At 42.9% G+C, this 25,322-nt stretch overlaps 1 protein-coding gene across 5 annotated transcripts in view; it reads right to left on the bottom strand.

The window, feature by feature from the left end:
- nudt12 (nudix (nucleoside diphosphate linked moiety X)-type motif 12) overlaps positions 1 to 24,276 on the bottom strand; it is a 51,163-nt gene extending 26,887 nt beyond the window's left edge. Inside the window, exons 1-7 of one of the 5 annotated variants that reach the window (XR_005942830.1) lie at positions 24,196 to 24,276; positions 20,468 to 20,684; positions 18,468 to 19,057; positions 8,857 to 9,024; positions 5,466 to 5,659; positions 4,962 to 5,118; positions 1,456 to 1,505 (exon numbers count right to left, since the gene is read on the bottom strand). Coding sequence is in view for 2 of the 5 variants with exons in the window: in XM_041186316.1 (XP_041042250.1) it covers positions 1,392 to 1,505; positions 8,857 to 9,024; positions 18,468 to 19,057; positions 20,468 to 20,673 (1,078 nt within the window). In the remaining 3 variants the exon portion in view is untranslated. Of the gene's footprint in view, positions 1 to 1,391; positions 1,506 to 4,508; positions 4,751 to 4,961; positions 5,119 to 5,465; positions 5,660 to 8,856; positions 9,025 to 18,467; positions 19,058 to 20,467; positions 20,685 to 21,013; positions 21,113 to 24,195 lie in introns of those variants that run through there. The other 4 variants (XR_005942829.1, XR_005942831.1, XM_041186316.1 and 1 more) reach the window with 4 other exon arrangements.
- Positions 24,277 to 25,322: the final 1,046 nt, after the last annotated feature.

Below are 25,322 nucleotides of genomic sequence, written 5' to 3'. Positions count from 1 at the left end.
AAACCTTTTCCTCCATGATTTCTCTAAACTACGATTTCTTTCCTCTCCCCAAATATCTGTATTCTTCGTCAAAATTGTACATGATCTAGATTCTCAAGTTTATTCCCTCATATCAATTTTAAGCAATAGTTTTGTGTATACAGAATCACACTTAAGGGATGTTTGTTTATAGTGAATGAATAGGTCAAATTTTGTTTTCATTACATGGCACTCTGGGATTTATACATAGGCTTTGGAGATTGTATTCAGTGATTCAAACCTTGATTATCACACATAAACTTAGATTTTACATAGAATTACATAGAATGTACAGCCCAGAGACAGTTCATTTGGTTGAAATGGTCCAAGTGTTTATGTGAGTTCCACATGCTGTCCACTCCCAGGGAAAAAAAAGTTTCTTCTGAATTCCTTAACAGATATTTTAGTGTATATCTTATATATTTATGGCCCCTAGTTTTGGTATCCTCCATGAGTGGAAACATTTTCCCCACATTTCCCCTATCACCTTGATCAGGTAACCCTTCAGCTTTATCTTCTCAATGAAAGCAGCCCCAGCCTGTTCAAACTTTCCTGATTAGTATAACCTCCCAGCTTTGGTACTATTCTTGTAAATCTTTTTTTGCATTTTCTCCAGTGCCCCTATGTCCTTTTAATACTGTGGAGTCCAAGATCACGCAGAATTTAGAACAAGGTTTTACACAAGTTTAATGTAACTACTCTGTTTTTCACTTTTCTCTCCATAGAAATTAACCTCAGTGCTTGGTTTGCATTTTTTATGTATATAAGATATACACTAAAATATCTGTTTGATACGTAATGAAAACAATATTTGACCTATTCATTCACTATAAACAAAATATCCCTTAAGTGTGATTCTGTATACACAAAACTATTGCTTAACATTAATATGAGGGAATAAACTTGAGAATCTAGACCAAGGTTTTATACAAGTTTAATGTAACTGCTCTGTTTTTCACTTTTCCCTCCATTGAAATTAACCTCAGTGCTTGGTTTGCATTTTTTATGACCTTATTAGTTTGCGCAAACACTACTATTAGTGATTTGTGTACATTTTCTGAGAGGCATTATTTTAATAACTGTCTAAAATAAATAGATTACTTCTAATGTTATAGTAACATTGACTTGAAAACGGTGACCATTGAGGATGTGAACTATAACTGTCTCGGCTAAGTTAAGGGACCTATTATATATTATTTTCCTTGATCTGGCTATTTCTGAGAAACCTGTCATAAAGCAGTAGAGCTACAACATTATAAGACCAAGCAATCAAATACATCACTTTTTCCAAGCTTGTTAAACCATATCGCTTTCATAAGACATCTCAAAACAGCAAAATTGATTTTTTCATATGACATGAAACCTTCTCTCACCTGGTTCAATAAATCCTGCCAGACAGGAAAACATTCCTGGAGGGTAACGCTTCTGTCTTCCCAGAAGACAATTATTGCCATCAGGATGAATGACCAGCATTATTACAACTGGATCTGCAGAATGTAAAAATATCATAATGGTTTTATAAAGTGTATGCATGCCTTAACCTGATAAATGCTTTTAAAAGGTGCCCACGATACACCAGAATACTCCACACAGTCAGTTATGCAATACAGCCTTTGTTCCATAAATGGAAGTGATTGAAAATATGACAGCAGGAATCAAGAGAAGCTTAAGGTGGATGAACCTCACAAAGCTTGGTACTTGGGTAAGGCTCTTGCCTCAGAGTGAGAAGATAGGGACTCAAGCTGTACACCAAGGCCAGAATTTTACTGAAGATGAGTCATATGGATTTGAAATGTTAACTCTGTCTTTTTCTCCACAGATGCTGTCAGACCTGCCCAGTTTTTCCAGCAATTTTTGTTTTTGTTTCGGAATTTTACATTGATCGGGTGGGTGCTCGCCCGACCTGAACAAGCGTGAAATTGTGCGAAATGACGTTGGGCGTGCATCCCGATGTCACTGCGCATGCGAGCAATATTGAGGTCAGTGGGCGCGTGCAGGAGTTGGAGCCGTGCCCGCCGACAATTAAAGGGCCAATTAAGGCCATTAAAAACCCTTTTGTCCAAGATTTGTCCATGCAATTTCATGCTTGTCACATGGGCAAAAGGGGCAGGTGGGCAGCCTGTTTTGAATGAAACCTCATCCAAGGATAAAAAGGGTCTGTAGCATTGCCATTGTGATTAGTGAGGAGTTTAGGAGATAGTTTGCTGCTGGTTGCTTAGTGAAACTTGACAGCTTTATCTGTTTTGAGCTTCAGTCTTTGCATTGCTAGCCTTCATTTCAGGGCTCATTGGTGTCTCCGGGGCCCCTGGAGGATTTATACTGTGTGGACCCTTCCAGCCACCAGACAGCCTCCTGTTACCTTGGTAATGGGGATTGTTTAGTCCACTGGTAGTACTTTCTTTGAGGAGAAAGAGAGGGCCAGAAGGAGAGGAGGGCAGGTGTCCATGGGCAGCGTCCAAGGAAGCGACCTGTGAGGGGAGAGGTGCAGGCACAAGGGGCGCAGTGCCAGCAAGAAGGCCAGGGCTGAAGGGGCCGCAGAAGGACACTATCCTGCTGCCAGGGTTTACAGGCAACGGTGCAGCTACCTCAATATGTCCGAGGTGCAATGCCAAAGGAGGTTCTGCCTCTCCAGGGAGACTGTGACCTCTATATGTTAGATGATTGGGCCTGAGATCATCTCCAACTGTGTGGGTGGTCATCCCATGTCAGTGGCTCTGAAGGTAACGGTGGCCGTCAACATCTATGCCTCCAGCTCTTTCCAGGGGTCAGTGGGGGATCTGTGTGGAGTGTCCCAAACAGCTGTCCATAACTGTGTCAAGCTGGTGACTGACGCCCTCTCTGTTCAGGCGGGTAATGGCATGTATTCATTTCTGGATGGACGAGGCCAGCCAGACACAGCGACTCAAAGGCTTCACTGCGATTGCTGGGTTCCACCTCATCCAGGGTGCCATCGATTGCACACATATGGCCACCAAGGCACCAGCGGGTGAGCACCCACAGGTGCCAAGGCTGTTCATGGCTTCAGCTCGACTGCATGGATGGCTGCTGGGTGACAAGAGCTATCCATTGAAAAGGTGGCTTATGATGCCTCTCCAGCACCCAAGAACAAAACCACAGCAGAGTTATAATAGGATCCATGCCTCCATTAGGGCCATGATAGAGAGGACCATTGGTCTGCTGAAGATGAGATTCAGATACCTGGACTGTTCAGTGGGTGCACTACAATGCCCCCCAGAGCATGTGTCTCTGATAGTGGTTGCATGCTGCGCTCTCCGCAATCTGGCTCTGGCAAGGGGGACCCACTGGAGGAAGAGGATCTTGAAGCAGCTCCACAGGCCACAGATGATGACTCCAGTGGTGGATCAGAAGAGGAGGAGCCAGGGAAGAATATGGTGAGGACGTGGAGGCAGACCTCCAGATCCTTCAGGGAGGCAGGGACACCAGGGAGGCCTTGATTCAACACTCCTTCAGCTAGGCTGCCTAGGCACTGCTGCCACCTCATGCCAGGGGTGCTGCCTCCTTACTGAATGTTTGAAAAGATCTGTTCCAAAGTCCACTCAGTACCGGTGCAATAAAGTTTAGAGCCACTCATGTCGAGTATGAGATACTGGTGTGCCCTGCACCTACAAAACAAGTGAAACATACTCAGGTCATTAACACAAAAATAAAATTTATATAATGTTGGCACTCACAGAAAATGAACATAACAATATAAGGTGTTAATGGTCACAGCACTAAACAAATTAACAAAACATGGCAGAACAGACGATCTTGTGCTCACGGTGCCTTAAACTTATATATGTGAGCGCTGTGTCTTTGGGACCCCCACCCCTCACTGGCAGTGGCACTGGAGGCAGCCTGCTGAGTGGGCCTTGATAACCTTGGCGGTTGTCCTCTGGCCGGTGGAGGGTGTGCAGGCCCCTGCTGGGAGGGTGTGGCCAGCGCCCCAGCTGGACACTCCTCAGTCATCACAACCTCATCAGATGCCAGTCACTAGCAGAGGGACAAAGGAGCTGTTGCCATTATCCAGAGCACCCTGAGAGGAGCCCACATAGATGACAAGGAGCTCGTGTGCCAACATGAGGTTGGTCTGGACCTCCCTGCTTGCCATTGATGGACGGGCACCTAGCAGAGATACTAGGTGCCTAATCCATCTCTCCCACTGGCAGTGACCTCCTGAGATCAGTGCCTGTGTGAGGGCTTGGAGGTCCGAGCGCAACTCAGGAACCCCTGTTTCTGTTCATGGAGCTGCCTCTCCATGAGAGTCGTCACTCTCTCAATGGAGGAGGCAGCGTGCTCGACAATGAGGGTCAATACATTTCTCATGCTCCACATAGACTCCCCCATGACAGAGACCATGGCACACAAACCCTCAGGAATCTCTGCCAGATCCTCCTGCGCATCCCACTGGACATCCAGCATTTGCCGCCTAATGGACAACTGCGGAAGCTCATCATCTGCCTTGGACCCAACATGGTCCTTGTCTCCAGCAGTCCTCCAACTGCCTGCACCCTGGACACTCTCTACCTCCGCTTGCTCCTCATTTAAGTGTGCTGTGCCCTCACCGCTGTGCACTGACATTGTAGCCGACGATCTAATGCCACTGAGGTGCTGGTATCTGCGCTGCCTGGTGCAGAGAGGGGGTGCGATGCAGGTGCATCTGACAGGCACTGGTCCTCTGGCCTCAAAGGTGGCCCATCAGGATGCTGCACTCATTGGCTGGATGGCGATTCTAGGGGAGAAAATTGACATCATTAGTATTAGTCATCACACTGTCACTGTGCATGCCACGTGGGCTGGTGAGACAATGGAGCTCTGCAACATGGGTGCCATAGTCTTTCAATGAACAATGGGGACTCCAGGTTTGAGGTTTCCATTACAGATGAGACAACACAAGAATATTTACATACTCCAATGCTCACATCTGTGTACTGCACTCTTACCTTCATCAGCGCCCCTGCCTCTCCATTACCAGTGGACCGAGTGGGCACTGGCACTCCGTCTCCAAGGCACTCACTTCATACCTCGTCAATGTGAGCAGGTCTGGGGGGGGTCACCGCCTGTCCTTGATCTCTCGATGTTGTTATGGCTTCTCTTCTCCTGAAAGCACAGGGGAGCATTGATTATTCCACTCTCTACCTGCAACATCATTGCAGCCTGGCCAATACCACCTGAGGAACACCTTGCAGGGCACATCAAGTTGTGGCCCTCAACCCGCAAAGCATTCAGGCCAAGCAGCCAGAGATCACCGCCTTGGCCAGCACCGATATTACTGACAGTTGGCACTCAGACTCTTAAACCCGAGCACCACGGTGGTTGGCCGGCTGTTACCACATCGCCACACAGATCCGTGCCAACTTGGTACTCACCCTTGCAGAGCACAGCAGATTGTTGAATCTTTTGTGGCACGGTACCCATGTAAGCTACACAACATCATGGCCACTGACCTGGGCTGCCACCTCTGCCAATGCTTTCTTGATCAGGTGTGGTGGCCTCCTCTTGCTATCCCTGGAGATGAGGATGTCCCGCCTGGCACTAACCTCCTCCACGAGGATTCCTAGATACTCATCCAAGGGGTGGGGGGAGTGTCCACAGGACTTGCCCTCCAGCCTCGCAAGCCCAGCAGGTGCAGATGCCATTGCTGCTGAAAAAAATGTTTCGTCAGACAACTCCAAAGCTACAACGCCAGACAACTCCAACATCAGGCAACTCCAAAGCAGCTCCCCTGGCAGCCTTCAGGGAGCTGCCTCTACTACTTTTCAATCGCCCACTGGGTCGCCATTGGACCTGGCGCCTGACAGGATCCCACCCCCAACTGGCCCATCCGACCCATTGAGCAGATGCGTTTCATGCTGGGAAACCCTTAATTGGCCACCCAGCATGAAATCATGTTGGAAACGCAACCTCGCCTGGGAGCGGATAATACGTTCACTTCCGGGCCTGCCCACTTGGCGCGCACGTCAAGCATGAAATTCAGGCCCAAGATTTGTGTATGTAAGTTAGATTGGTACTCTAGTGCAGGACAGAGTGGTTATGTCTTTTAGGTAAGATATTGAAATGGAGGAGCCATCAGCCTCGAGCTGCTCACATGGTTGCTAGAATCTGTTGATCCATTATCTGAGGAATACCAGGGAGTTCTCCAAGAGGTAAATTCAGAAATCCCATAATTCCAGTATTGGCCCCCACTCAAACAGCATGGATCAGAGACCAGCCTACAACATTATAGCCTTAATTCTCTGATCCACAATCTCCTCAACCATGGATTAACGTTGGGATGTTGAATTCACCTTTGCGTTCTCGCAACATTCCTCTCTCCAATGCCATCCATCTCATTGTTATTTTTGAGATCTTGCTGTGTGCAAAATATCTGCTATGTTTGCCCGAAACTAGTCATTCTACTTGTCAGTGTGATAACTGATAGATGTGAAGATGTGAAGAAGTGCTACGACCACATTAGTCTTCCTTGATTTGGGCAAAAAGAATCAGACCAGAAATTGTTTCTTTCAAGTATAGGTAGGTCACAGAACAAACAACAGTGGAAAAGAGAGACCATGGGTGGAATTTAATGCCCTCTCTGGGTGGCAGGGCAATCAGGTGACCAAGTGGTTGGGACCCTGCCGCCTTCCCTCCTCTGCTCCAATTAAGTCTGGGGGATGTGGAGGCTTGTGGATGATTACCTGTCCCGCTGCCAATTGAGGACCTTAAGTGGGCAATTGATGTCCACTTTAAGGCTTCATCCTACTACTGCTGGTATGAGGGTGGTCCCTTTTTATCAGGCACTCATGCCTGATTGAGGGACCTTGCATCAGGAAGGTTTGGGAGGCCACTGAGAGCCACTCCTTTGCCCTTCCTGCTGACCCCCCCCCCCACCACACTTCCTCCTCTTCCTTCCCTGTGATCCCCTCTCCCTGGGTCCCTTGCCAATCCTGGGCCTTGGGTGGGTGCATTACTTGCAGCAGCCAATGCAGAGCTGTTAGCCTCTGATTGGCTATCAGATCTCAGTGGGCAAGATTTCTGCCTAGGGAAGGTCTGCAACTGCCCAGTTAAGTGGCTGATTGGCACTTAATTTGGTGGGCTTTCCTGAAAGTAGGTGATGCTGGCAGGCGAGATCCCTGTTGCTATATTAAATTCTGCCCCATTGGTTTATAAAGGTAAGCTCAAATAAAATGGGTTGTGCAGAATTGTATGAAATATTTGACCTACAGCATAACCATATTTAGAACAAAATCAAAATTACTTCCTGCATATAAAACCAGGGATTCTATTAGCTTTTTCTTGTAAATGACCTTTTCTGCTTGCACTGTCATCTTTAAAAATCTATGTAGCATCACTCTAGATGTCTCTATCTGTGAATTTTGCTAAAGCTCTGATCATATAAAGGTATAGTTCTCTTTCACTCTTCTTTTATTCTTAATATGCTTTACAGTTCTCTGCATTAAACTCAATCTGCTGCTTATTTGTCCACTCTACAAATCTGGCTATATCCTCTGTGATCTCAGCACTTGAATACATCCACCAGATTGGAATGTACTAAAGGAAGATTTATATCCAGCCTCTATGATGCCTATTTTACTGATGTTCAACACTGGCAGATATATCACCTGCCACTCAGCACGTGCCAACAAATTACAGCAAGCAGCCCATGAATTCCAACCATACATTTTAATGGGCAGAAGTTCATGGACAGTGCAACCTGTTACTAATGGGAGAGTAGTGCGCAGATGTGAATTGGCCCTTACAATGTAACATTCTGCACACAGTGGAGCTAGTTACACATTTAGTTGGTGAGGTGAAAACGTAATATCATGTTTATTTATTTTTTAAAAGCAATTTGGGAGCTTTCTGGTTAATTTCAAAAGAGAAAGTCTTTGGTACAAAAATGTATTGAAATAAAACTAAAATATGTATCTATACCATTCAAACTGTGACCTGATCTGTCACTACTTCACATGAATTTAATTTCATTAGAAAAAACTTAATCTGCCACTGCCCAGTTAAGTGGCTGACTGGCACTTAATTTGGTGGGCTTTCCTGAAAGTAGGTGATGCCGGCAGGCGAGACCCCTGTTGCTATATTAAATTCTCACTATACCAGGAATGTTGTGCTGACTTTACACCTATAGTGTAAAGGCACTGAAACATGTACCAGTTTTGCTGTGCTGTGACTTCCAAGACTAATTCAAGAAGGAGTAACTGCATCAGTACCAATCCATAGAATTCCCACAGTCTATCTCATCCACAACATTGTGATGACTTCTTGGATGGGCAGGCATAACTTGTTCTTAGTACACTGTTCCACTTTCTCTAAAATTTTGACCAATTTGGAGTTATCATGAAACATTATCTAATACGCCTCACCCCTCTTATTCGTGATCAGCATGAATTAGAATAAAAACTAACACTATTACTTAATTCTGTTGATATGAAATCAATTTACTTTCTCCCCTGTCAAACACTGATATTTCTTGGCTAAGCGATAATTCTGGCTGTTCTGCGAGCAGGTTTCTGTCAATGCTGCCCTGATCCAGGTGTAGAAAGTGTGCCAATGAATCTCACATGTCTTTGTTTTTGAGCCTCTCACAGCACTACTGACATTAGGAACTTTGTTGAGTGAGAAGAGGACAAAACCTTTATCCCCCTGTTCTGTGCTGTCTAGCACTAGTTGCCCAATGTGCTAAGTTACTGTGCTGCTCTAAAAATGACTAATTTCATAGTTTATTAAAGTGCAAAATTAAGTTTATAAACTGACAGCAAACCGAACCAAGATTGTACAACAGTAGTCATCTTTCAGCAGAATAAATATTCAGAGGAAAACTTGCTTTGCACATATTTCCCATACCTACACGTGGATAGCAAGTATTATGAATACCCTGGAGGCTCAGACAGTTTTCCATCAAGCATGTCCTCTTGTAACCACCGTCTTGAACTTTTGTACTACTTCCACAGGTAGGACAGAACTTATACCTTCCATGCCAGGCAAGGACGGACCTGGCCTGCGCTACCACACCTAAATAAAAAAAATACATACAACCTGCGTCAAGAAATAGACTGTTTGAAACACATATAATATTTGTATAAAATGCAAAGTATTACAGGTGGAAATCCAAAGTAAACACAGCAAATGTTGGAAACACTCAGCAGGTCAGGCAGCATTTGTAGAAAGAGAAGCAGAGGGTTAGTTATTAAAATCAATAACCTTTGTTCAGAACTCAGAGATGTTACAGATGAAGATGAAGAGCTAATAAGTGGGTGCAGAGACAGGGAAAGGGCATGAAAGAGAAAAGTGTCTTTGATTAGGTAGAGGACAAATAATTAACTGACAGGAGTGATGATGATGAGCTCTAAGTACAATCCTGGGCCATTCTCTCAGATTTTCAATGCTTTCTTTTCCCTTTGCTATTCCGCTGTAATTATTCACACATCCACTGGGCACATCTTTTGTTTCTCCAGTTTCTCACCATGTTGGAGTGTCAGCTCAGTGGCAGCACCCTTGACTCTCTGACTCAGAAAGTTATGGGTTGCAGTCCGACTTTAGGACTTGAGCACAAAAACCGAAGCTGACACTGTAGTGCAGTACTGAGGCATTACTGTGCAGATGGAGATACCGTCTTTTGATTACAATGTTCTGCTTTCTCAGGTGGGTAGAAAAGATCCCAAGGCACTACTTCAGAGAAGGCCAGGGGAGTTATTCTTGGTGTCACGGCCAATATTTATCTCTCAATTAACATCACTAAAAACAGATAATCTGGTCATTATTGCACTGCTGTTTATGGGAGCTTGCTGTGTGCAGATTGGCTGTTGTGTTTTGCTATAACAGTGATTACACTTCAAAAGTATTAATTGGCTGCAACGCATTTTGGGATGTCCAATGATAGTGAAAAGTGCTATATAAATGCAAGACATCTTTCACTATTGCCTCTTCTTGCCTTGCACCAACACAACTTCTCTCATTTTATCTTCTCATGTCCTTCACCCAATTACGGTCCGTTTCTTTTGCCTTTACTTTCTTGCACCCTTTTCCATGGCTATGTACCTGTTTAAAAATCTGTAGCTGTTAGTATGTAATATCTTCTGGTTCAGTGAAGATTATCAACTTGAAACGTTAACTCTATTGTTCTCTCTCTATGGAAGGGAGGCGGTATCGTAGTGGTAATGCTGCTGGACTAGTAACCCAGAGGCCCAGGCTAATGCTCTGGAGACACGGGTTTGAATCCCACCTCAGCAGCTGGTGGAATTTAAACTCAGTTAATAAATAAGGAATTTTAAAAAAAACAAGTCTCGGTAATGGTAATCATGAAACCATTGTCGATCGTCGTAAAAACCCATCTGATTCACTAATGTCCTTTAGGGAAGGAAATCTGCTTTCCTTACCTCGTCTGGCAATGGGCTAACAAGCCACTCAGTTGTATCAAACCGTTACAAAAAAGGAATGAAACCGGACGGATCACGCGGCAACGACATAGGCACCAGAAACGACAATGGCAAATCCAACCCTGTCGACCCTGCAAAGTCCTTCAAACAAGTATCTATGGGCTTATGCCAAAATTGGGAGAGCTAACACATAGACTATTCAAGCAACAGCCTGACATAGTCATACTCATGGAATCATATCTTACAGATAACGTCCCAGGCACCACTGTCACCATCCCTGGGCATGTCCACCAGCAAGGCACATACACCAGAGGTGGAGGCACAGTGGTATACAGTCAAGAGGGAGCTGCCTCGGGAGTTCTCAACATCGATTCCGGACCCCATGAAGTCTCATGGCATCAGGTCAAACATGGGCAAGGAAATCTCCTGCTGATTACGAAGTACCGCTCCCCCCTCAGCTGATGAATCAGGGCTCCTCCATGTTGAACAACACTTGGAGGAAGCAATAAGGATGGCAATGGCCCAGACTGTACATTGGGTGGAGGGCTTCAGTGTCCATCACCAAGAGTAGCTCGGTAGCACCATTACTGACCACACAGGCTGAGTCCTAAAAGACATAGCTGCTAGACTGGGTCTCCAGCAGATGGTGAGGGAACCACCAAGAGGGAAAAACCTACTTAACCTCATGCTCACCAATTTACCTGTCACAGATGCATCTGTCCATGACAGTTCTGGTAGGAGTGACTGCCACATAGTCCTTGTGGAGATGAAGCCCCTTCACAATGACCCTCCATCATGTTGTGTGGCACTACAACTGTGCTAAATCAGATAGATTTTGCACAGATCTAGCAACTCAAAACTGGGCATTCATGAGGCACTGTGGGCCATTATCAGCAGCAGAATTGTACTCGAACACAATCTGTAACCTCATGGATCGGCATATCCCCCAATTTACCATTACCATCAAACCGGGGGAACCAACCCTTGTTCAATGAAGAATGGAGGTCGGCATGCTAGGAGCAGCACCAGGCATCACTAAAAATGAGGCTGCAACAGAGGACCACTTGCATGCCAAATAGCGAAAGCAGCATGTGACAGACAGAGCTAAGGAATTCCACAACGGATCAGACCTAAGCTCTGCAGTCCTGCCACATCCAGTCATAAATGACTGTGGGCAATTAAACAAGTAACTGGAGGGGGAAAAGACACAAATATCCCCATCCTCAATGATGGAGGAGTCCAGCACATCAGTGCAATAGACAAAGCTGAAGTATTTGCAATGATCTTCTGCCAGAAGTGCCGAGTGGATGGTCCTTCTAGGCCTCCTGCTGAGGTCTCCATCATCACAGGTGCCAGTCTTCAGCCAATTCGTTTCACTCCACATGATATCAAGACATGGCTGAAGGCACTGAATACTGCAAAGGCTATGGGGCCTAACAACATTTCAGCAAAATACCAAAGATTTGTGCTCCAGAACTAGCTGTGCACTTAGCCAAGCTGTTCCAGTTCAGCTACAACACTGGTATCTTCTCGGCTATGTGGAAAATTGTCTAGGTATGTCCTGTACACAAAAAGCAGGACAAACCCAACTTGGCCAATACCGCCCCATCAGTCTACTCTCGATCACCAGCAAAGTGCTGGAAGGGGGGTCATCAACAATGCTATCAAGCGGCACTTACTCAGCAATAATCTGCTCACTGAAGCTTAGTTTGGGTTCCACCAGGGCCACTCAGTTCCTGACCTAATTATAGCCTTAGTCCAAATGTGGACAAAAGAGCTGAACTCAAGAGGTCAGATAAGAATGACTGCCTTTGACATCAAGGCAGCATTTGACCGAGGGTGGCATCAAGGAGCCCAAGCAAAAGTGGAGTCAATGGCAATTGGGGAAAACTCTCCACTGGTTGGAGTCATACCTAGCACAAAGGAAGATGGTTGTGGTTGTTGGATGTCAATCATCTCAGTCGTGGGACATCACTACAGGAGTTTCTCAGGGTAGTGTCCTAGGCCCAAACATCTTAGCCTGCTTATCAGTGACCTTCCTTCCATCACATGGTCAGAAGATGCACAATGTTCAGCATTATTCACAACTCCTCAGATACTGAAGCAGTCCGTGCCCAAATGCAGCAAAGCCTGGACAATATTCAGGCTTGGGCTGATAAGTGGCATGTTAACATTCGCACCACACAAATTCCAGGCAATGACCATTTCCAACAAGAAAGAATCCAACCATCGCCCCCTGATGTTCAATGGTATTACCATTGCTGAACCCCCCACTATCAACATCCCAGAGGTTACTATTGACCAGAAACTGAACTGGACAAGCTATACAAATACTGTGGCTACAAGAGCAGGCCAGAGGTTAGCAATTCTGCAGAGGTTATCTCATCTCCTGACTCCCCAAAGCCTGTACGTTATCTACCAAGTATAAGTCAGGAGTGTGATGGTATACTCTCCACTTGCCTGGATGAGTGCAGCTGCAACAGCACTCAAGAAGCTCGACATCATCCAGGACAAAGCAGCCCACTTGATTGGCACCACATACTCAAACATTCACTCTCTCCACCATCGACTCACAGTGTGTACCATCTACAAGATGCACTGCAGGAATTCACCAAGGCTCCTTCAACACCACCTTCCAATCCCATGGCCACTACCTTCTGGAAGGACAAGGGCAGCAGATAGATGGGTACACCACCACCTGGAAGTTCCCCTCCAAGTCACTCACCATCCTGACTTGGAAATATATCCTTCTGACTTGGAAATATTCCTTCACTAACGCTGGGTCAAAATCCTGGAACACCCTTCCTAACATCACTGTGGGTGTACCTACACCGCATGGACTGCATGGAGGCAGCTCACCGCCACCTTCTCAAGGGCAACTAGGGATGGGCAATAAATGCTGGCCCAGACAACAAAGCCCACATCTCGTGAATGAATAAAAAAAACCTTCCAACACCACTAGCTGCATGTTCCCCTCCAAACCACACACCATCCTGACCTGGAACTATATCGCCATTCCTTCACTGTCACTGGGTCAAACTCCTGGAACTCCCTGCCTAACAGCACTGTGGTGTAACCACACCACATGGACTACATTGATTAAAGAAAGCAGCTCACAATCCTTCTCAAGGGCAATTAGGAATGGGCAGCAAAAATGCTGACCCCCAGGTCCTTGTGAAAGAATAGAAAAAACTGCTACCTGACCTGCTGAGTATTTCCAGCAGTATTTCTTTTTATATGTATTTATATGGTCACCTTGGTTGTAACAAAAGTTTTTAAATCAACACTGACTGTCATTTAAAAAATTTAAATGCCAATTTCAGAATCACAGAATCACACAATTGTTGCATTGCAGAAGGAGGCCATTTGGCCCATTGTATCTGCACCAGCTCTCCGAATGAGCAACTCACTTAATACCATTCCCCCGTCTTCTCCCCGCAACCCTGCACATTGTTTCTTTTCAAATAATCATCTAATTCCATCTTGAATGCCTCGATTGAACCTGCCTCCGCCACACTTTCAGGCAGTGCATTCTAAACCCTAAACACTCGTTCTGTGAAAAAGGTTTTCCTCATGTCAGTTTTGCTTCTTTTACCAATTACCTCAAATCTGTGCTCTCTCGTTCTCAATCCTCCTGCCAATGGAAACAGTTTCTCCCTATCTACCCTGTCCAGGCCCCTCAGGAATTTGAATATCTCCATCAAAATCTCCTCTCAGCCTTCTTTTCTCCAAGGAAGAGTCCCAACTTCTCCAATCTAATTTCATAACTGAAGTTTCTCATCCTTAAAATCATTCGCGTAAACCTCTCAACAAGAGATTTATCAACAAGAAAAGGAAGTAAATCTCTTTAAGCTTTGAAAATGGAAGGAGGAATTTCAACAAAGACTCAAAAATAGTTTTGGTGACCTAGATGTTGAACAGATGGACCTTGAAACAAAATGTGATAAAGTTACTACAATAATAACTTAAGAAGCTGCAGTAACAAGACAATCAGACAAAATAAAAACAAGGAAGACAAGGAAATTGATGTATTTGATCCAAAACAAAGTACTCAGGAGAATACCACACAAAAGAGTCTCTGAGAAAATTGCATATATTGAAGTGGTTAAAATAAGTTGGAGAAAGCGACACCAAAGAAACAAAGAGCAGCAATTAGAACAATATAAGAAGCAGGGCGAGGGCCAAAATAAACTTTTAAAAGGACGAAGGCACCAAGAATTCAAAGAAAAGCAGATGGCAACCTCACATTAAGTAGGGAAAAGTGTTTAAGGTATGTTCAGGCTTCTACCAGGACTTACAAAATTCTAAAACAGAAGGATCTGAAGGCAAAGAAACAAAAGTCACCAGACACAAACCAACAAACAAGGCAAAATACATTGAAACGGATGAAAAGAAACAGGGCCTGGGGGAAGATGAACTAACAAAAGAGATACCCAAAGAGGGAGGAAATGAGACAATTACACAGCTCATATTCTATACAACCAATTAGTCAAAGAACAAAATATACCAAGAAGTTGGAAAGAAGCAAAAATTATTCCTCTTCATAAGGTAACAGCTGGTGCTATTGGGGGGGATTTAAACTAGGTTGGCAGGGGGCTGAAACCTGAGTGCAATTTCAGAGCAGGGAACGGGAGGTGGAGAATTAGTGAATGAGTCTGAAAGACAGAAGAAGCACAGGTTAAAAAATGTACAGCACAGGAATTTGGCAGTGTTAAAAGGTGCATATGTAAACGCAAGGAGTATAGCAAATAAAACCGATGAGCTGAGGGCACAGATAGACACATGGCAGCATGATATCATTACTATAACGGAAACTTAAAGAGGGGAAAAATGGCAGCTTAACATCCCTAGATATAGAGTTTTCAGGCAGGATAGAGAGGGTGATAAAAAGGTGGGGGTGTAGCATTATTGGTTAAAGAAACAATTAAAGCTGTGAGGAGGGATGATATACTAAATGAATCATCAAATGAGGCCATATTGGTTGAGCTCAGAAATATAAAAGGGGCAGCCACATTGTTTAAAGTGTACTACAGACCCCCAAATAGTGGAAGGGAGTTAGAAGAGCAAATATGTAAGCAAATTTCTGAGTGCAAAAACAATAGGACAGTAATAGTTGGAGACTTCAACTAGCCTAATATCAATTAGGATATGAACAGTGTGGAGGGCACAAAATTCTTGAACTGCATCAAGAGAACTTATTCAGCCAGCATGTAATAAGCTCAATGAGAAGGAGTGCAATTCTAGGTTCAGTTTCAGGAAATGAAGTTGGGTGAATGGATGAAGTAGCAGTGGGTGACCATTTTGGAGATAGTGACCATAATACAATTAGATTTAGCATCATTATGGAAAAGGACAAAGATAGAACAGGTGTAAAAGTTCTAAATTGGGGGAAGGCAAATTTTATAAAGCTGAGAGGTGAACTGGTGAAAGTGGACTGGATATAGCTACTAGAAGGGAAAAGTGTCAAATCAGTGGGAAGTATTCAAAAGCGAGATTCTACAGGCACAGTGTAGACATGACCCACAAAGAAAAAGGGTGGTACTGCCAAATCTAGAGACCCCTGGTTATCCAGAAGTACACAGGGTAAGATAAAGCAGAAAAAGAAAGCTTATGACAGTCACAAAAAATGTAATACTGTAGAAAGCCTAGAGTATAGAAAGCACAGGGGTGAAGTAAAAAAGGAAATTAGGAAAGCAAAGAGAGGAAATGAAAAAATATTGGCAGGCAAACTCAAAGAAAACCCAAAGATGTTTTACCAGCACATTAAGAGCAAGAGAATAACTAAATAAAGGGTAGGGCCTATCAGAGATGCACGTGGTAACTTGTTCATTGATGCTGAAGATGCAGATATTCTAGTTAAGGAGGAGGAGTGTGAAATATTACATACAATAAGCATGAGAGAGGAAGTATGGAGGGATTGGCATCCTTGAAGGTGGATAAATCACCAGGGCTGGATGGATTGTATCCCAAGCTGTTAAAGGAAGCCAAGGAGGAAATAGTAGATGATCTGAGAATCATTTTCCAATCCTCATATAATAAAATAAAAGCAAAATACTGCGGATGCTGGAAATTTGAAACAAAAATAAAAATAGCTGGAAAAACTCAGCAGGTCTGACAGTATCTGCGGAGAGCAATACAGTTAACGTTTCGAGTCCGCATGACTCTTCATCAGAACTTCATCTGTTAACTATATTCCTCCCCACAGATACTGTTAGACCTGGTGAGATTTGCCAATCCTCACTGGATACAGGCAAGGTATCAGAGGATTGGAGGTCTGCAAACATTGTACCATTATTTAAAAAGGGCGCGAGGGATAGGCCAAATAATTATAGGCTAGTCAGTCTGACTTTGGTGATGGGCAAATTATTGGAATCAATTCTGAACGACAGGATAAACTGTCACTTAGAAAGGCGTGGATTGATCAATGAAAGATGTTAGTGTCCTGAAATAGATCACTGATGGCCAGTAATGTGAAATGGGCTTACAGTGAATTGGTTACCTATGTTGCACTATATCTGATATTCTTTTCCATTGTCTTCGTGATTGGGAACCAATTATATCTGCCACAATACCATGGGAGACCTGGGAAATAGTGTGAGCATGCAGTGGCCCCTGTTGTAACAATGCTACTTGTTTTTAATTTTAAAACAGTCCTGCATTATTGATTCTACTAATAACAACCCCAGTATGCTACACATTTAAAAACTATGGGCACCAAAATGCATTTAAGCAGAGGGAGTCCTGCAAGCCTAAAGAACACGTAATGGACTGAAGCACTGAACACTGAGCAGATTCCTAGTAAAGGAGACGGTCATGAATCAAAAACTGGATAAGACAGAACTTAAGCCATAAAACTAATCTTCAAAAGTGGGCCTTCAAAATTTATATGTTCTAAGTATAATATCATTAATAATTTACAAGGACAGTGAAGTGAATAAGGCTATAAAATTGCTACGTTAATGGACAACTTCAAACTATAAGTATAAAATGTTTCCATTGAGTGTTTGTGATCCCTCTTACTGAAGCCATCTTTATCCCATAACAATCATGTGTAGTGGAACTGAATTGGTTTTCATTAGTGGAAAGGAAATATGGACCAGGTTTTTCAAATGTTGAAAGGGATAACAGAGATTGAAAAATCATTGCATTTGGGCCGTGAATGTAGAACTGGAGGATATGCGAATAAAGTGAACATATCTTTAAAAATTTCCAGATGAGGAGAGTCCCCTTCTGAGTTTTGTATATGTGAGAGGTGTTCAAAACCATGAGAGGCCTGGACAGAGGACATAGGGAGAAACTGTTCCCTTTGTTAGAATGGCTGTGAAATAGAGAGCACCAATTTTAAAGTAACTGGCAAAAGGACCAGAAGCAATGTGAGGAAAACTGATTTATACAGTGGTGGTTAGGAGCTGGAATGTAGTACCTGAAATTGTGAAAGAGGCAGATTCAACTGTACCTTTCAAAAAGGAATTAGATAATTATCTGATGGTAAAAGATTTGCAGGGCTATGGGAAAAGGTATGGGAGGAGGACTAGCTGAGTTGCTCTTGCAGAGAGTCGTCATGGATGTGACAGGTCAAATGGCCTCCTTCTGTGGTGTAACCATTCTCTTATTCTATACGAGGCGGATTAGAGTCCCAGATACAATACTTAAAGCTGTATTTATAAATGCCTTCAAGAGTGATCTGTTTAGGAATGAAATTGAGGAGCATAAGAATAAAATAGAAAAAATAATCAATTGAGTTATGGAACATTGGGGCCATGCATTTTGGACCCAGTGAAATATACCAAGGAAGGCAACTAGTTAATCCATTACAAGGAACTCAAGTTTCAAATTAACTTTGGGGAGGGTCAGGGGGAAACTTTGCAGAACCTATTTTCAGGGGAAAAGAATTGGGATCACGCCCTATTCCTATTCCATGCTTTTAATGTTTTTAACAGCTTTTTATTGTAATTTTAAGGATCAAACGTAATGTAAGTTAAAACGCTGGCTAAGCAATCTGCAGTGACTGAATATTTTTCCTATTTACATTCATAGACTTCAGACTGCAATTCAGTACTGAAATGCTTTAATACTCACCGGCCTCCTCCTTACTTAAGTTCAATAGATGTGGGATGAGCGGCTGGAGAAAGCAACAATCTGGGTATTTAACCCTAAATTTTTCTGTAGCAACAAAATCTGCATTTACCGCAAACCAAGCAATAAGTCCATCATCCTCAGCTAAGGCATTGTCTACTGCAGATTTAACACAAGATCCAGAATTGTTCCTCTGTAGCTCTGTTCCTAGGAAAATAGAAGTGACTTCTGGTTTGGCCAAGAGCTGCTCTACATCCTCATACTGCAATCTGCAGAGGTGGATGCCAGTTTTTCTGGAGTCTTCACATTTTGCTGAAATAACCAATGGATTTAAATTGGAAAACAAAATGTAGACAGTGGTTGATTGAATCTGTTTGTTTTTTAACCATTCAGAGTTGCTTCTTTTTTCACTTAGTCTATTGAGCAAAGTTCTGCTGAAATAATTCTCACTTTCTTCTGGGCTGTCATGCCACGTTCTTGATCTAGCACCAGATTTAGGATTTGCCAATAAATCAGCAACATGCTTGTGCCCCCAGAATTTTGCAATATCCAGCGCTGTTTGTCCTGAATTATTTGAAATAGACCTGTTGCACCTGGAGAAAAACAAGAAATGCACAGTGCACTAAATTAGACTTAGTACACTTAGGACTCTGACCTTGGTATTCAAATCATGTTTTTTCAAAAGGTTACAAATGAGCTTTCAACTAAAATGATGCCACCAGCCGATTACTTGGTGGTTAAACCAGGAGACATAGCAGACCTTTGCTGGTCTCTGCTAAAATGTTTTAACCTGGAATGTGTTATGTTGATTTGGCCAAAACAGCAAGGGCACTCTATAAACCAATCAGCGTAAGCAATAATAGGTATGTTGTCACAGATTATGTTGTGGGCTCCCCTGATTTACCTGATGAATAGCACAGTCTTACAAAGAAGGATGTTCACAGCTTTCATGCTCAGTCTGGCTGAGTTAGCTGGTTTCAGCCAGGGCAGCAAGAGTATTAGAAATGGTATCAATGCACTTGGCTGCAGCACATTGCCCAGGGTTCCCACATTCTAATCTCTATAATGTAGAAGTTTGCATTCATAGACTCAACTGCAGACAGTACAGCAATGTCCCCAAGACGGAATAAGACTTACAGTCAAGCTTCACTGATGAATAATTGCAATCTAGGTAAGTTACTACATGGTACCTGATATGGCTGGAAGCATATCTAGTGGGATGCTAAAACCTTCAAGAGAAAATTGCAAGTAAAAAAAAGCACCAGACTGTTGAAACAAGCTGGAAGGCCAAGATTCCAGGCAGAACTTTATAAACAAGTTCCTGTTCTGAATTGCAAACTAACAAATAACTACATGCTGCTTACTGCAATTCAATTATCTTTTCAAAAATTCATACCTAATAGTTTGTAACTTGCTAAAATGACAATTTTTGCAGTTTAATTTCAGAAAGATTGCAAGGAGTTCAGTAATTTGTAAACTGCAGAACTGTGTAATATGATTACTGTAACTCCGCAATTTTTAAAACAAGAATTTATTTTCCACAGCTTGGTTTTATAAGACAAATGAGCTTGAGTATCATAAACTAAAACCTTATACAAGTTAATTAATGGTTCGCTTTGCTCCTTTTTATGCAGGTGCCATTCCAGGCATTGTATAAGAGTTCCACAGGAACTTGCATCAATTAGGAACTAGAAAATAAATTTCCTCCACTGCACTTTTGGTGCAGAGCCCTGCTTTCTGATAGTGCGCACCAGAAAATGGTGCACACCCAGCTCACAAATTTTCTGTTAATTAATTTTTGTAGATCAAGTTAAAGACCCTTAGATGTTATTTGAGGATTCCGCTATCTTGATTTAGTCATTACTGTAATATTGAATTCCAAAGTTATTGAAAATCTGATTCCTTTTAGCTAATGTGTACTAGCAAGCCTAGGTATAGCTCATTGTTTACAGCTACAGTTCTGAGAGATTACTCAAACCAGTCATTAAAGACTGTTTCTTTACCCTTTTTCAAGAAGCAGCTGGGCAACCTCAAAATGTCCATTCCTGCTAGCGTACATCAAAGCAGTCCAGCCTCTTTCATCCATTTCATCCACGAGAGAGATAGAATAATTTAGCATTGTTGACAATTTTGCGGCATCTCCTTTAGCTGCATTCTCGTGGAACTGTGTGATAATTTCTTTCTTAGGATTGTTTTCAGTCTCTGCCATCCTTATTTTGCCTAAATTGGTAAAGTATATATAATGAGTAAATTACATTCAATATGGAAAGTGTAGATTACTGCATTTGAGGAATTAATGTGAGGGATGTGAGATTTATAAATACTTAAAAAATACAAAGGCTGCCCAATTTTTTTTATTGATGAACAGTAATAATCCTTTATAAAAAGAAAAACACAATAGTGATAGGAATTAAGAGCTGAAAATATGAGAAACAAAAAGATAGAATATTTCAGGTGAGACCTTTCATCAGAACTGAACATCTCTAATTCTGGTGACAGGTCACACACAAAAAATTAACCCACCCTTTCTCTTTCAAAGATTGACTGACCTGATGTACATTTCCAGCATTTTCAGGTTTTATTTCAGTAATATTCCTTGATGGGTGCTTTGTACACAGAACGGTGTTAACATACAGACTTATGTTCTCTGAAGTTTAGAAGAATGAGAGGCAATCTCATTGAAACCTACAAAATTCTGAGGGGGCTTGATAGGGTGGACGCTGAGAGATTGCTTCTGCCGGTTGGAGAGTCTAAAACATGGGGGACACAGTCACAGAATAAGAGGCCAATCATCTAGGACTGAGATGAAGAGAAATTACTTCACTGAAAGGGTTGTGAATCTTTGGAAATCTACCCCCAAGGGTTGTGGATGCTCTGTCATTGCATACATTTAAGGCTGGGATAGACAGGTTTTTGGTCTCTCAGGGAATTAAGGGATATGGGGAACAGGCGGGTAAATGGAGTTGAAGTCCAAGATCAGCCATGATTGCACTGAATGGCGGGGCAGGCTTGATGGGCTATATGGTCTACTTCTGCTCCTACTTGTGTTGTCTCCTTTTACTATTTTAAAACAATAATTATAGACAATGACTATTTTGCAGTTTACATTTATAATTTGCCAATGTGTCCTAATCAAAAGCTTTACCAAAAATACATACAAACCATCCATAAGAATTAATATAATAAAGGAAGTAAGGAACAATTTACAAATAAATATTCTCCATATAGTTAATAAATAGTCCCGGATCTTCCAGTTTCTGGGTTGCCAGGGACTGGACGTGCCTCGAGGGATGTGCTATGGGACTTCTCGGATGTCCCAACACAAGGACTTTGAGAGAATTGCCCAGGAGGTTTCAATTCCCAATGACAATTCGCTAGCTCACCGGTACCCTCCAAGAAACCTCCAACTCTGAGTTAGAGTCAGAGACTTTGGAGTATTCTGTCTTACTTACCTGGGTAGCTGCCCAGGAAATGTTAGACCAAAAAAAGCCACGTCTAACTCCTGGGTAATATGCAACTGACACCCCCCGACTCCCCCTTTGATCCTCCAACTCCCCTGTGAATCTCCAGCCACTCTTGACCTCCTGACTCCCACCCTGATCCTCCGACTACCCCCCAACCCTCCAACTCCCCTCCGATCCGACCTCATCACTCTACCCTGCTGGCACCTACCCACTCTTCCACCTATCACCGTATCCACAGTCACCTACCACCCTGTCATCTGCAGCCCTGACACCCTGCCACTGTGCCCAGCTGGTACCTGACCCACCCTACCCACTTATCTCACTCACACTCATTCACTAACACATGGAAAAGTTATTTAAATGTCCCAAAGCTTTTCACTTTGTCAGTGAATGAAGACTTACCAAAATATGACAGCTGATGCCGTAAAAATGGGGAATGGCTTGGCTTCCCTCAGTGATGCTGTACTATGAGGAAGGACTCTAAGAACAGGTACTCTTCCCATTTCTGAAGAGGCTCTTTTTGGAAGTCTGGGCCAGAAATGCAGAGCTGCATCTTAGTGCAAAATAAAGGAGTGGAGTGGCGAACCAATGGCGATTGCCACTCCTTGGAAGATTTGGCCCTGTATAATTTTAAAAATCTGTTCTACAAACAGAAAGCTTGGGAGAACAAAGATTTCACAACTACTTGGTGTGATAGGTTCAAGCAATTTTTTTATTACTTTATCACCTACGGTTTTACCACTCATGCCATGAATAGCAAATGGCCTCAAATATTCTTCTGGGTGGGACAGTGATTTACTTGCACTTCTTCCACTGCTCATAGTGTGGACTCATCTACATTGGGGAAACAAAACAAAGCAGGTGACTACTTTGCTAAACATTTCTGTTCAATCTGCAAGATCAGAGCCACTGGTGGCTTGCCACTTTAATTATCTATCACATTCACTTTGAACTCTATCCTTGCACTTTGACACTTTTCCAATGAAGCTTGAAGAAGAGAACCTCATTGTTTTCACAATCCTCTGGCCTTAAAATTGACAATTTATGACTTTAACCATAGCTATTTTTTTCTTGGCCAGTAGAGACTGGTAATGTAGGATTTGTGTATGGAGGAGGATGTGGGCTGGTGTATGGGAATGGGGATCACTTTCCAGTATACAGCTAATAGGTGGTGTCTACCTGCCTTTGCTCTTCTGCTATGTTCCTCGGCCACTGGAACCTGCTGGATTTCACAAGCTTCTCAGCCCTCTGGGTCTGCTATATTTTTATTTCAGTAATTTCTCTCATTGTGCCTCCTTTTATCTTCTTATCACATCTGCCATTTAATCATCACATGTTCTTACCTAGTTACTTCACAATTTTTTTTTATGTATGTGTTTATTTGCCTCACTTCCATTCCCCTTGCTCTGTTCCTCTTTCTAAGCTGCTCGTCTGTAACATCTTCCAGGTCTAAGGTCTTACACCTGATATGCTAATCCTACTTAATTCCTTCACAGATGCTGTCTGCCCTGCTCAGATTTTTCTATTTTTATTGCAGATTTCAACATTTGGACTATATTACATTCAGTAAATCACTCGTTTTGATGTCTGCTCTATTTACTCCATGTGTAGGGTGAGGAGGGGTGAACAGGGTTTATTATCCTTCTGCAGAAACATAAAAGCTGCCTGCTAGGAAGCTAAACAAAATCAATGTGTGAAATGGAGTGGGATGAAAAACCGAGTAACCGATTCGCCACTCGATTCATCATGGAAGAAAAAAAGCCTTGTAATATATAAAGAAACACTTTGTTCATAATAAAATTTGTCTCTTTATTGAAACAACGCCCGTATCCTGCATTGTGTGAGTGAGATAGATATCTTTTGCGTGCCCAGCTTGTCCATCCTCTGCACTGACTCAGCAGCCCGAGAAACTAGTTTTTATCTGAACAACCGTGGCAAGAGAAACCGAGTTTGCACCTTTCAGCTCGCCCATGTTGTATCTGCTCCGGCAACAACCCTGCACCTCCCAAAACTTTACTCTCCCCCCGCCCATTAAATGGATAACCTTCCTGGACTATAATCAAAGCAAAAATAAGGTATATTTTTACTTCGCAGCCTGAAATGTTACCATTTGTGCCCTCTAAACAAGAAATAAACGATTGGCTAAAATTTAAGGTGGGTCATTTCCCTTTGAGGACAGCGGGCACTGGACGAATGGAACCTTGTTCTCCGGGACTGAGCCGTTTTTGAAGGTCACAGCTGCAAAAAGATGAAAAGCGCAAACTTACACCAAAAGCCGAGCAGGAAGTGTCAGGCTGGGAGCGGTCAGTGTCTCAATGTGAAAGACGCAGCTTACAGCTCACACTGACAGATCGGAGCACTTTGCACATTTCACAACAAAATCAGGGACTGAAATGTGCAAAACATTTTTTTTCAAAAAAAGACACGAGATTCTTTTGTGCTAAAATTAGAAATAAGTGAAGGTCTGAAATTTAATAATTTATAACCGAGAATCTCTGGGCCTCACTAGTTGTTGCATTACGGGAGTTGTAGTTCCTAATCTTGGACTTCCTCATTGACATTGGTGCCAGTCACAGAGGGCTCCTTCCGGATTGTACATTTAAAGACTGAAAGTTAACCTCACTGAACAATCACCTACAGTTCTTGATGTTTACGTTAGTGGCTGTCCCGCGGTGTTGTTCCTGGAGAGTTTGAGGACAACCTAGTCTATAATGTACAGAGTGTTTGACAGCGTGGAACCCTCATGAAATAATGTAAGGGATCCTTCGTGGGAGGGGGTTGGAGGAGAGGGCCTTGAGACCATAATAGCAAGGGGCAGCTTTAAAATCTTCTAAAACTTACAACTTTATCTGGTTGAGTCACAGCACTACCAGTACTCTGCTGGTCGACACTCACCTGCAGTTCTGCTCGAATCATTCAAACTCACACTGGAGAATTCCAGGATCAGTCTCCTACAGGCTATCCTGAAATATGGACAAAAGGCATCCCTTAAGGGGCACGGGACAAATTCAAAATAAGGAACAATTCCTTAACATACTGGATAGTTGGTCACCCAGGACAATCTAGTCGAAATGGACAGAGTAAGGACAATCACGTCTATAGTGAGCAGAGTATTTGAGGACAATCTTGTCCAAAATGGGTAGAGTGTTTTGGACAATCTAGTCTATAATGGACAGTGTTGTTCCATGTAAGACACAATATCGTTGGCCATTGACTCCCCAAATTTCTATCTTACGAATTTTTTCCACTCTAATTATTTTTTTGCATTACTCAATGTTTTTACTCCTTTACACTCTGTCTTAATTCCTCACCCATCAGGGCAACAAATTAAATGTATCCCACCATTTCTTTTTTGAAAGTGTTGACCCCAGCTGGAAACACCACATTGCTGAAA

The sequence above is a fragment of the Carcharodon carcharias genome, chromosome 4 (assembly GCF_017639515.1).
Source record: "Carcharodon carcharias isolate sCarCar2 chromosome 4, sCarCar2.pri, whole genome shotgun sequence".
Lineage (NCBI taxonomy): Eukaryota > Metazoa > Chordata > Chondrichthyes > Lamniformes > Lamnidae > Carcharodon > Carcharodon carcharias.
This window is presented reverse-complemented; position numbering and strand designations above follow the sequence as displayed.